This window comes from Bos javanicus, chromosome 1 (assembly GCF_032452875.1).
Source record: "Bos javanicus breed banteng chromosome 1, ARS-OSU_banteng_1.0, whole genome shotgun sequence".
In the NCBI taxonomy this organism is placed as follows: domain Eukaryota; kingdom Metazoa; phylum Chordata; class Mammalia; order Artiodactyla; family Bovidae; genus Bos; species Bos javanicus.
Window position 1 is genome coordinate 78,695,384 of NC_083868.1, and position 13,547 is coordinate 78,708,930.

Here is a 13,547-nt window from a genome sequence, read left to right on the forward strand (position 1 = left end):
AGGGGGTGGGGCGCTGACCACAGACCTCACACCGGTAGCAGTGAACATGGAAATCACGATCCAGAGCCACAATCCGGACAGTCTCCTCCTGGCCAGGGGCAGGCATGATAGGCTCCTTGCACACAGAACAGCGGGGAGCAAATTTCCTGAAAGAGGAGAGATAGTTCTGGTTAGATACTGAACTTAAGCACTGACAAAGAAGTGAAAACAAGAGAAAAGAAAAGGTGCAAACGAAGAGCCAGGACATCTGGTCTATCACCTCGTGTGACCTTGAGCAAGTCACCTTCCTTCCCTGGGTCTCCTTCCTTAGCTAAAATAGGGGATTTATATTCAATGACTGTTAAGGTTCTTCTAAATCATAAATATTGTGATATTTGGGGAAGTGGGAGATGAGTGTGTGAACTGCGTCTGCATAACACACACTGAGTGGCCCGATGCAATTCACACAGGCCACTCAGCGTGTGGCATGGCATTCACCTGTGGAAAGATTGCAAATACAAATCCTGGGCTGGATCAAGCAGAGGGAAGAATGAAGGTCTTGGCAGCCCCTACTTGTTTCTGACTTTTGCTTCTAGACTTTGTATGTGCTTACTGGGCTCTACCCAAATTTCCTGAGGGTGGTAAGTTTGCCTCACTCCAAATTATTAGAGCGTTTTTCTTAGAATTGTGTGTATATATATATATATATATACATACATAAGTGTGTGAAAGTGAAAGTCATTCACTTGTGTCCGACTCTTTATGACTCTGAGGACTATACAGTCCATGGAATTCTTCAGGCCAGAATACTGGAGTGGGTAGCCTGCCTTTCCCTTCTGCAGGGATCTTCACAACCCAGGGATCGAACCCAGGTCTCCCACATTGCAGGCAGATTCTTTATAAGCTGAGCCACGAGGGAAGCCCCATATATGTATGTATGTGTATATATATTGATATACATACACATGATTTTGAGGTCAACTATTGGTGAGAAATTTTAATATATCCTAACTTTTAATAGGAGAAGGCAATGGCACCCACTCCAGTACTCTTGCCTGGAAAATCCCATGGATGGAGGAGCCTGGTGGGCTGCAGTCCATGGGGTCGCGAAGAGTCGGACACGACTGAGTGACTTCACTTTCACTTCTCACTTTCATGCACTGGGGAAGGAAATGGCAACCCACTCCACTATTCTTGCCTGGAGAATCCCAGGGACGGCGGAGCCTGGTGGGCTGCTGTCTATGGGGTCGCACAGAGTTGGACACGACTGAAGTGGCTTAGCAGTAGCAGTAACTTTTAATATTCCCTAACTCTTAATATTCCTTATATGGCTAATGGGCATAACATTTTTTTTTTCTTATAACAGATCAATAGGCTGCAAATACAGGCCATGCATCCATTTGTATCTTCTAGAAATTAGGTGTGCCATTTATGAAGGTGTGAAATGAGACATGATTTGCAATGGACACAGATAACTGAAAAGATTGAAAAAGAAAGAAAGACCGTGCAACTCAGTTTTTTCATGGTAACGCTTTTAAGATTAATGATGTTAAATTTTATCTATTTGTAGAGAGACTTAAAAAGAAATAATGATAGTAATCTAACACTTTGCAGAGCACTTTATGGTTGTCAAAGCATTTTTACATACATTATACTCTATATGTACATATTAATTTGCCTGGCAGCACCCAAAAGGCATCTGTATGGCTGCAATCTAAATAAATATGAATTAAACAGCAGATCAATTGATTGCTATGAAAGAAAAATTAAAAGGATCATGGTACAACTGCAGGAGTAATCAGAGTTGTTATAATTGGCATTTTATGCAAGAAGTTAATACTCAGTGGCAAAACAAAACTGCTTTGGACTACCTGATTATTTTTGAATCTGGGTCATCAGTAGTGAAATAAGCAGGCTTCTGGAATCAGCTGCAAAATCTCCTTTCCCCAAACCTACTGGGACCATAAACTTTGGTCAGAAGTGTGTCGAGCCTATCACTTTATCTGTGAGCCTTCCCCAATGTCCTCAAATAGGATTACTTACTCCTTGAGGATAAAATATCTTTCATTGAGTTTGCCTATTTTAGTAGTAATTATTTGGATATCTTTGGAGACCTCAAAACTGTGAGCTTCCAAAGAACAAGATTTGCTTTATTTCTGAGTTTCTAGAAATAACTATTGTGACTGGTGCTGAAGATAGAAAGTCAGACAGTATTTAATGGAATGAAGTATTTGCTATATTCTGCATAAAAAGATATTGCTTAGGCCTTTATGTTCAACCTCAAGGTCTTTCCTCTTTGGAAAGGTATGAACAGTATTCTTGCTGAGTAATGATTCTTTCTTACCAACTAGCCTCATTAGATGGGAAAAGGTAAAGGGTAGAGACTGGAAGTGGCTTCCACAGTCCCCATGGTGTTCCCTGGACAGCATTTTAAGGACTCTGAAAACTCCCAGGTGGTCTATTTAAAAACTTGGCTCACTAAGCAGACAATAATAATAAAATTAATTTGATAAAAAACACTTCTGATGGTTAAAATAGCTACCATTTATTGTGTACTTATTGTATGCCAAGTCTTGTTAAGAACTCTATATACTTGATCTTATTTTTTTACTGATAGAAAACATGAAGAAATACTTTTTTTTTTTTTTTATCATTTCTGCTATACAGCCATGGGAGCCAAAGCTCAGAGAAGGACGGTCTCTTATTTACTGGGTCCTGGCACATTTCTAGCAATCCACAAATGGATGCTGATTAAACAAATAGATGCATGTAACATCCCTGATCAGAAAGATCAGACAGTGGAATAAAAGCTCAACACAATGAAAGAGTGATTTAAATAAATCTGCTTTTCTGAGCCCACTGTCTTGGAACTGGGAATACAGAAATAAACTAAGACTCCAGCAGTCAGACTGGTGAGGGACCTCTATATATTTCTGTATTTGTTCTGTTAACATATATGTGTACTGGAGTGGGTTGTCATTTCCTTCTCCAGGGGATCTTCCCAACCTAGGGATCGAACTTGGGTCTCCTGCGTTGTGGGCAGACACTTTACCATCTGAGCCACCAGGGAATCCCATGCATATCCTATCATACTGCAAAAATGATTTAAAGGGGTTACTGTAAAATTGTGCATGTGCATTTTTTTAATCACTAATCAGCTATGTTAAGTGCTATCTATAGTGGATTTACAAAACTATAAAACATAGAGAAAGAGATCTAAATTCAAACATGGAGCTAGGGAGAGTTTGAGATCAGAGGAAGCTTCTTTGTGTGTGCTGTGCTCAGCCATGTCTGACTCTTTGCAACCCCATTGACTGTAGCCTGCTAGGCTTCTCTGTCCATGGAATTTTCACTAGATGATAATTGGGTTGGGCCTTGAAAGATGGCCATTTAGGTGAAATGGGAAAGTAAGTCTGTGTGTGTTTGTGTGTGTGTGCTGTGTATGGGTGTGTATTGGGGGTGAGGGTGGGATACAGGCAGTCTGCCAGGAAACTAGTTTGAGCAGTCATCTGAAATGACACATGGGAAAGAGTTTCTGCCTAACAGGATGGGGGATTTGGGCCAACGCCGACTGAAGGTGGTTATGGAGGGGATGGCCCATTAGCAAGGCTTTAAAAATAGCATTTCAGAAGCTTGTTACTCAGAGTGCAGTCGAAGACCACCTGGGAGCTGGTCAGAAATGCAGAATCTTAGGCCCCCACTCCAGATCTCCGGAACTAAACTTTGCAGTTTAACGAGATCTGTGACTGTAAGCACGCTCAAGTTTGGGAAGCACAGTGTAAAGGACAGGATTCTAGGCAGGGGAGATAAACCCCTTCTCCTGGGCCTCCTGCATCTCAACTTCTTCTCCCAGGCTGCTCTGGCTACAGCCAAACAGAGCTTCCTTGAGTGCAGAGAAGCCATTCTTCACTCTGTGCCCTTCTTTAATGCCTGAGCTGTTCCTTCGCTCAGTAAGCTGCATTTCCCATTTAAAACACTCTGCTTCCAGAAGCCCACTCAGGCCCCAGTAATCTCTTCTGGCCTTGACAGCTCAAACCCTTGCCTGTGCCTCACCTCATCACTTTCAAAGTCTTTTTTGCCTGATCTCATACATTACCTGCACTTCTTCTCTTCCTTCCTCCTGTCAAACTCCTTGCTGATCTGGGCTTCTCTCTACGAATTTCTACTTATGCAATTTCTTTCCTTTAGCACTTAGCACAGTGATAGGCACATAGAGGGCTCTTCATAGATGTGGTTGAATTGAAATGGAAAAGCATTTCCTGCTTCTGCTGCTGCTAAGTCACTTCAGTCGTGTCCGACTCTGTTTGACCCCATAGACGGCAGCCCATGAGGCTCCCCCGTCCCTGGGATTCTCCAGGCAAGAACACTGGAGTGGGTTGCCATTTCCTTCTCTAATGCGTGAAAGTGAAAATCAAAGTGAAGTCGCTCAGTCGTGTCCGACTCTTCGCGACCCCATGGACTGCAGCCCACCAGGGTCCTCCATCCATGGGATTTTCCAGGCAAGAGTACTGGAGTGAGGCATTTCCTAGAAGCTCACAAATGGGAGATCTGTTCAGAATGACCAAGTATCTGCAGAAGGCAGCTGCATCTCCTCTCTGTAACCCACTTGCCTTAGCCATGCAATGTCTACCCTGGGTTGGACTTATAGCTGCTTTCTGTTCCAGTCTTTCAAGAACCAGAAACAGAGTCCTTTAAAATATATCTTTTATTTTTCTTTTTGGAAATGGGGAAAAGAGCAAAAAGCTTCTCCCCCTGCATACCTGCCGATCATGGAGACAACATTATTTTGAATAGTTTGCATTTTAACTTCCCATTGAATTAGTGATGGTAGGGACCATTGGGGGTTGTAGATTCTTTATCCCTTTTAATTGCTCAAGTGTGCCTTCCTGGAGTGTTCAGACCCACACACACGTCACCAGTCACAAGTCTCTAATTATGCTCCCCACTCCTCGAAATGAAAGATAAATGGCATAGATATAAACCTACATTTGTCAGAATTGACTTCCTGTTTTAATTGAGGGGTGTAACATATCAGTCTTTTCCAGCAACAGAAACATGTGTGCTCTGATTATATCTATCAGTCTTTCTTGGATTAGAGTAAATCTAAGAAAGGAGAGAAACAGTGACAGAAATACACTTCCCACTGGTATCTTTTCACTTCCCTTAAATAGACGCGTTTTTTTTTTTTTTTTTTTATGTGTAATTAGAAGCTAAAAATATCAATAACATGAAGTACAATTTATGCTGTGACTGCCCTTTCAAAGTGAGCCAGCCCTTCCTTGTCTAATTCAGGTTGAGAATTCCTGCCTCTGGATTATTTTTTTTTTTTAAATTCATTCAGCCTCACATCTTTTGGTGAGGTTTTCACTTTCTCTGCTACTTGGAAAATGGTCAGAAAATTCTTTTTTCAAAATATGAATCTCAGGTCCCCAGGCTGCTTGCGGCAAGTACCTCCTGGTTGTTGACAATAGAGCAATGAAAATTAACCCACAAGACTGTATATTTGGAGGGCAACAGAACCCAAACTGGCAAGCCATACAGATTCATCTCTTTGCAAGCCTCAGATGATTCTTGTGTTTGCTGGACAAAACTTCCGTGTCTGCCATTTATAAACCACACCTAAAGCTGTCATACCGTTCCTGGGAATATGCAACAAATGTGATCAACCAACAAATTGGTCAAATAAGAATAAGCAAAATACAAAGCTATACAATTTTCATGACCACTACGGCTATCATAAAAGAGGACTCTACAAAGGAGAGAAGTGAGGAAGTGGGGATATATTTTTCTAGTCTTGATCTTGAGGTTCTACTTTCTAATTGTTCTCAAAAGATTAGAAAATATCCTGAGGAAGAGGACCTGGGCTAAGAGCTTAGGGGAGGGTATGCATATGTTGATAATGGCATAAAACCACTTCCAAATATGCAAGAGGCTTTCTTTAGCAAGAGGGGCTGAATTGTTCTCTCAATAATTCAAATGTTCTCCCCCTATAACTTCCTATGTGCAGAGTGGAAAAGACATGGCTCTAGAGAGAACCCTAGGCTGTCTTGGATGGGAAACTGGTCTGGTCTAACTGAACAAACTGAAGAGCTCACATAAAACTGGGCAATTTGTCCACTGGCTCACAGCTTGTTCACGTTTAGGCCAGGGAGAGCTACTCTGTGATCCTGGCTCTTCAGTAATATGTTCTGTGGCTGACTCAACTTTCTTACAATTAAGGTGACACAAACATGTGATGGATAAGCCCAAGGGAAGCTTTGAAGCAGAGGCCACACTGGAGGACCACACGGATTACTTGATATCACTTTCTGCATTGGAGGAGGGAATAAATAACTTCTTTCTAAGGTCCCACCAAATCCGGAGATTCTATAGCTTGGAGAGAGAAGAGTAGCCCATATGCCAGGCAGTAAGACCAGACCCCAAGAGGACCATCAGACAGCAGAAGGGAGAGTAGATCACCTACTTGTGGAAGTCCTCAATGCAGTGGATGAGGCCACCAGCGTCCACGGTGAATGGGATCCCATCCAGGCTGCGGTGGCACATCACACAGGTAAAGCAGTGAGGATGATAAGCCTTCCCTGTGGCTCGGAGAATCCGCTCCATGATGGGCTTGGAGCAAACGCTGCATTGCTCCAGGGTATTCTAGGGAGGAAAAGAAAAAATGCCAATGTTAAGCTGGGATGTAAGGAGCTCCACTTACATAGTAACTTAGAGCATGACAAGCAGTGTTCCAGAACATATGGGCTCATGTGCTTTCACATAGTATTTGGAGAAAGGCAGAGTGTTTATTACAGAGAGAGCATGAAACAGATGGATCAAGTAGCTCTTCTAAGGCCATGCAGATGTGTTTTGTGTATTAGTCACTAAAGTCTGTCCAACTCATTAAGATCCTATGGACTGTAGCTCTCCAAGTTCCTCTGTCCATGGGATTTCCCAGGCAAGAACACTGGTGTGGGTTGCCACACCCTCCTCCACGGGATCTTCCTGGCTCGAGGATTGAACCTGTGTCTCCTGCACTGGCAGAAGGATTCTATACCACTGAGCCACAAGGGAAGCCCTCTGGCTTTGTACAACAACTCAATTTTGCTGTTGTGGCAGGAAGGCAGCCACAGACAATGTGTAAGTAAATGATCATGACTGTGTTCTAATAAAACTTTACTTACAAAAGCAAGCTGGATTTGGCCATGGCTATAGTTGAGCTTCCCAAGTGGCGCTACTGGTAAAGAACCCGACTGCCAATGAAGGAGACCTAAGAGGTGCAGGTTCAATCCTTGGATTGGGAAGATCCCCTGGAGGAGGGCAACCCACTCCAGTATTCTCACCTGAGAATCCCATGGACAGAGGAGCCTGGCAGGCTGCAGTCCATAGGGTTGCAAACAGTCAGACACGACTGAAGTGACTTAGCATATAGTTGGCTGACCTCTGAACTACACAATCTGGGTTCTCCACTGGAAGAATACTTCTCTATTACTTCTAAAACTTGATTAATCATCAAAATCTTACCAGGACCACTCAGAACCTTAACGTTTTAGAGTGGTCTCTCTGATGACCCAGACTCGCAGACAGCATGCTGGTTATAGAACCCAATGAGAGGTCAGTAAAATCAATGATGTTTTGATCATTTAAACCCTTGATTCAAACACCATCTCCATATTTAGTGTTGTGAATTCTTGATAGAAATGTTGAACCTAGAAGGTTTTGAGTCTAGAGGGTTTGTTGAACCTAGAGGGTTTCTCTTTTGAGAAATGAAATAAGAAAGTCAAATTTATTTGGCTTTAAAAATATATTCAACTTTAAAAATAAATCCTCCTACCCTTTTAAAATGGATATCATTTATTGAGTCAGGACTCAGAAAGACTGATAAAATTAGTTGTTAACTTTCCATCCTTGCCTAGAATTGTATGCTTTCTTACCAGACAACAGAGTTTCACATGTAATATGCATATTCTAACTGAGATGTTTGGACTGACTCCATGAGTTTACAATCTAGAATAAACCTGGGATAGGGATCTGATTAGAAAACTGCAAAACTGGAAGGGATGTGGAAATGGAGAAGAAATATTTCCCTCTTACCACTGGAACTTTTAAACGGGCATGAGGCAAGGCACGTCTGTTGGCAGATAACCATGTGCTGGTGACAAGTAGAGGGACAGTGCCTGACGGGCTTCTGGTTTCCATCTCTCCTCCTGTAACACTTGCCTGTCCTCATACTGACTTTCAGTTTCCTTTCTAAAATACAGATGTGATTAAGTAGCTTTCCTGCCAGAAAAACGTCTATGGCTCCTCACTGTGAAAAGAACTAGTTCCTCACCTGACAGGCAATCTCCTGTTTTAGGCTCAGATTTCCCTAATGTTTCAGACTGCTACTCCTGCTCAAACCAATGAGAAACTTCCATACTTCTGAGCATTGTCATGCCTAGAAGGAATCACAATTTGCTGTTTTGACCTCTCAAGGTATGGACCAGAAGGCATCTCCCCAGGCAAGCCTTCTTCAGTAACTTCAGTTGGAATAAACTGTTTTTTTCTCTCCCTTTCCTAAGCACGTAATTCATGTTGCTTATATCACTTACAGTATTCACTGTATTACAATTATTTGCACATATGGGTATTTCCTATACTATACTGTGATTCTTTAAGGGCAGGGATTATGTCTTAAGAATGTTTGTCCCATGCTTTTTCCCTGGTGGCTCAGATGGCAAAAAATCTGCCTGCAATGCAGGAGACCCAGGTTCAATCCCTGAATTGGGAAGATCCCCTGGAGAAGGAAATGGCAACCCACTCCAGTATTTTTGCCTGGAGAATTCCATGGACAGAGAAGCCTGGCAGACTACAGTTCATGGGATCGCAAAGAGTCAGGCATGACTGAGCAACTAACACTTTCACTTTTTCACCCAGCATACTACCTGGAATAAAAAGAATCCTAGGATGAACATATGCTAAAAGAATGAAGCAAGGAATATTGTTTACATCCCACTCTGGCATCACAGTGCTGGCCCGAGTCCCCTAAACTCTGGAATCCAGAGGACGGCAAATCCACCACCATTCTCTTCTCCAAGCTGTGGTTGCTGGAGATTCTGAAATTGCTTAGTATGCCTCTGGTCACAGTCTAAACTCATGGAAACTATTAACCTATTTTCCCCCCATTTTGAAGTGGTGAAATTAAAATAGCAGAAGAACATAAGATGAGAGTCTGGAGATGACGATGGTCTGGACAATGAAGGCCCTGGTTCTTTTCTACCCTGGTGATCTGAGTTAATGTGGCTGGAAACTGTCTTCCCAGGGTTTGTGTTTTGCTCTTCTGTGGGTTTTAACTTTTTCTTTTTTAAAGCCAACCCTGTAATGGAGTTGAACAAACCAGAAAATGCTTGACCAGAAAATGTTTTTGTTTGCATTGAGGCTTGGCTGCAAGATTCGGCCCATTTATTCAAAACCAGCAGCAACATATAAAGTTGAGTCAGTTTCTAAGGAAAGACTTTATGGCCCAAGTTTAAAGGGCAGGTAATCGGAACATTTCTGCTACAAAAGAAAGTGTAAAATATTCCTCAAGTGAGACTGCAGTAAAATGCCCCCAAATGACAAAATAAAAGCTCCAAGAATGTATCTGATTAGAAGCTTGGATTGGCAAATGGTTGAGGACATACGAACCTTCTTGAGCCAGTTCCCTTTACTGTATTTGTCTCTCAGTCTCCAACTGGTCCACTAGGACCTTTAGACATATCTTCTCTTAGAGAAAGGATAGACTGTATAAATGGGAGGAGGACTCTGGGAGCTCCTCTGGTCCAGGCCTCTGATTGCACAGGTGAGAAAACAGACCTGGAAGACTGACACAGCTGGGACCTGAGTCATGGAAACAATTAGGAGTAGAGGATGGGCTGGTACCCCAGGTTCCTGACTCCCAATAATTCAGATAGGGATCTGATGAGTTAATTCTGTGGTCACAGAGAAACAAAGTTGCTGGATGAAGAAGATGAATTGTCCCTCTGGATTTGTCAACATCTACTGTATGACCTTAGATAAATGATTTTTCCTCCCTAGACCTTGGTTTTCTTATCTGCAAAACAGTGACTAATTTCAGCTCTGCAGTTTTATTAGTCTGTGATATATCAGTACAGTCACTCAGTCATGTCTGATTCTTGGCAACTCCATGGACTGTAGCCCACCAGGCTCCTCTGTCCATGGTGATTATCCAGGCAAGAATACTGGAGTGGGTTGCCATGCCCTCCTCCAGGGGATCTTTCCAACCCAGAAATCAAATCCAGCCCTCTCGCATTACAGGCAGATTCTTTACCATCTGGGCCACCAGAGAAGCCCTGATATATCAGTATTAACAAATACAGGTATAGGTCAATATTTCCATTACTAGAGATATACTAACAACAACTGAATGACCCTTCATCCGAGGCTTGAAACAAGGGTTCGTGTGTCAGAAACCTGGACTCTCTAACCTTTACTTTACCTTACCACTTGGAATTCCAGAAGTTACTAAAGGTAGAATTTTAAGCATGACAAAAGAAGATCTTTGTGTCTTCTTATAGAAGGTTATTTTAAAGTCAGACTAAAAGATACACATTTTATAGAAATATGAAATTTTTCTAAATTAGGTTAAAATGAAATGTTTGTTGGTCAGTCATGCCCGACTCTTTGTCACCTCATAGACTGTAGCCCGTCAGGCTCTTCAATCCATAGAATTTTCCAGGCAAGAATACTGGAGTGGGTAGTCATTCTCTTTTTCAGGGGATCGTCCCAACCCAGGGATCAAACCTGGGGTCTCTTGCATTGCCAGCTGATTATCATCTGAACCACTAGGGAAGCCCATAAAATGAAATGGTTAATAAATTAAATTGTATTTAATAAAAGATAAAAAGAAATAACAAGTCTTCAAGCAAACAAGCAGAAGATGGGTGTCTCAGTATCTACTCAAATTGCATCTTGTCTGTGAAGCAGGGGCACTGAGTTTGACAGATAGGAGTTAGGAAGGAAGAGAACACTCCAGCCTAAGGCCCTTAAAAATGAGTAGAGGGCCTCATGACCTATCTCTACTGCTCTTTCCCATGGGCCCCACCTGCTAGCTGCCACACTGAGCTCCCTGCCACATCTTTAATAGCTGTGTTTTTTTACAAGCCCAGACTACTCACATTCTTCCTTGTCTAGAGAATACTTACTCATTCTCCAAAGTTAAGCTCCAATGTTACCTCTTCTGCAAAATCTTTCCTAATTCTCCCTTTGTTATACTCCAAGAAAAAGAAGTCACTTTTACTCCTATTGGATTGTATTATGCTTCTTCTATGACACTGAATATAATAATGTCCTTGATTTAAAGGTTTATGTCAACCTCCATGACCAAACAGTGGCCACCCCGCTCTCCTGGTAGGGAGCCATAGTCATAGGTTGAGTTTCCTAGGAAACAGTTTCTGAAACAGAGATTTACACAAAAGAAGTTATTGAAGAGTGTCTTTGAGCTCATACCTATGGGAAAGAACAGGCAGCCTCTGGAGAGAGGGAGGAATTGAACTACGATGCAGTTATAATACAGGTTTCTGATGGTTTCATGGAGAACTCTGGAGTTAAGATAACTGTGCAAAATTGTCTTTCCCTGAAGCTAGGGGATAGGACGTTTATACCCTTACATCTGCCATCCAATGGATACAGGCTGCCTGCAAGGAGGAAGAATGATGTTGGGATGAGGGTGTTCCCTTCACTTCAGGTTAAACAGGGGATCTGGGCAGTGCACTATAGTATCCATAACATTAAACATCTTTGCCCAGGGCCTGCATGGTCCATAATACACATTAGGCAAGAGGGAACCAGGTGTAAAAGGAGGCTTCCCAGGTGGCTCAGTGAAAGAATTTGCCTGTCAATGCAGGAGACATGGGTCCGATCCCTGACCTGAGAAGATCCCACATGCCTTGGAGCAACAAACCCGTGAGCCACAACTAACAGGCCTGTGCTCTGGAGCCCATGCTATGAAACAAGAGAAGCCACCACAATGAGAAGCCCGAGCATGACAGCTAGAGAGTAGCTCCAGGTCTCCCCAACTAGAGAAAAGCCTGCACAGCAAAGAAGACCAGCAGAGCCAAAAAAATAATCCTAGGCTTGTTTGAAGATTTTTAAGGAATTTTTGAAAATATTTTAAGCAGTTACTCAAATGAAAGTATCATTAATGAGAGAAGATGTTAGAGTAGCAGAAAAAAATAAGAAATTATTTAACTGCTAAAAGGCACAGCTTATAAACTTTTTTGAAGTGATGGCAATACAATTGTGATTAAAAGCAAAAAGTGAAAATACAAATAAAATCGTCAACAAATACTGTACACAAAACTCCCCAATGCAACTGTTTTTAAATGAGAGAGACAATCTGGTTGTATCTTTTCTATCCTTGGATAATTATAAATAAATTCTCTAATTCACGGGCAGAAGAGCTGGAAGAATCATCTGAATATAAATGAAGGATACAGGTAACACAAGCACTGACTATTAGTTAAAATGATGAAGAAAAGAGTATTTCTAAAATTTATATATTCCTTAGGTGTATGTGTGTTCCCTGTTGCAGATTAAATCAAGAGACATAAGTATTTGAAGATTTGGAAGACTATAAAGTACTGCCATTTAGAAATGTTAAAATTTTCATTTCATAAAATTAAAATGTGATCTTATATTCAGTCTTTATTGTTTTTTTTTTTTAGGTACCAAAGCAATACTGGAACAGAAAAGACTCTTGGAAAGAGAAGGGTGACATCTCATGTTCTAGATACAGTTTTGGTCTTGCTGAGCTAAGAATAAAAAGAAAGAAATGAGGAGAGCTAGAAAATATGAGACTTTTAAAAGTCTTTAGAGATTATTGTGGTCCTGGAGTTTTCAACTCCCCTCACTTGTCCTCTTTTCCCCAATCCTTTGTTCAGGGAAGCAATTTATTAAGGAAGCACATCCAAAGGAGTCCAAAATCACTTCTGGATGGAGAGAGGAGAGGATGAAGCCTGTTGGGGGGTGGTGCATGCAGTACAGATTAAAACCCATCCGTCTGGTCCCAACTACCAGATTCAGGAGACTAAAGGGCAGCAAGGGAAAACAACTAGTGGAAGATATGTAATTAGAGGATAGGTCTAATTCTCCATCTAGTGGATAACCCCACTGCTACATCACAGCATGCCTATTCCACATTTCAGTTGACATACTCCACATTGCAAATAAAAGGCAGATGATCTGCAAGCTGCTGCTGCTGCTAAGTCACTTCAGTCGTGTCCAACTCTGTGTGACCCCATAGACGGCAACCCACTAGGCTCCGCCGTTCCTGGGATTCTCCAGGCAAGAATACTGGAGTGGGTTGCCATTTCCTTCTCCAATGCATGAAAGTGAAAAGTGAAAGTGAAGTCGCTCAATCATGTCTGACTCTCAGTGACTCCATGGACTGAAGCCCACCAGGCTCCCCGATCCATGGGATTTTCCAGGCAAGAGTACTGGAGTGGGGTGTCATTGCCTTCTCCAGACCTGCAAGCTACATGCGTATAAAATAAAGACAGGAAACACGTTGAGATCTTAAGACAGTTCATCTACTGTCAATTTCATTGGCT

The 13,547-nt window shown here is 42.0% G+C and overlaps 1 protein-coding gene across 14 annotated transcripts in view; it reads right to left on the bottom strand.

The window, feature by feature from the left end:
* Window positions 1-13,547, bottom strand: part of LPP (LIM domain containing preferred translocation partner in lipoma) — a 759,650-nt gene that overhangs the window by 19,045 nt on the left and 727,058 nt on the right. For all 14 annotated transcript variants that reach the window (XM_061413171.1, XM_061413188.1, XM_061413215.1 and 11 more), the window contains 2 exons: window positions 6,443-6,621; window positions 26-146 (listed from right to left, as the gene is read on the bottom strand). In XM_061413171.1, the coding sequence (XP_061269155.1) occupies window positions 26-146; window positions 6,443-6,621 (300 nt within the window). The remainder of the gene's footprint in view (window positions 1-25; window positions 147-6,442; window positions 6,622-13,547) is intronic.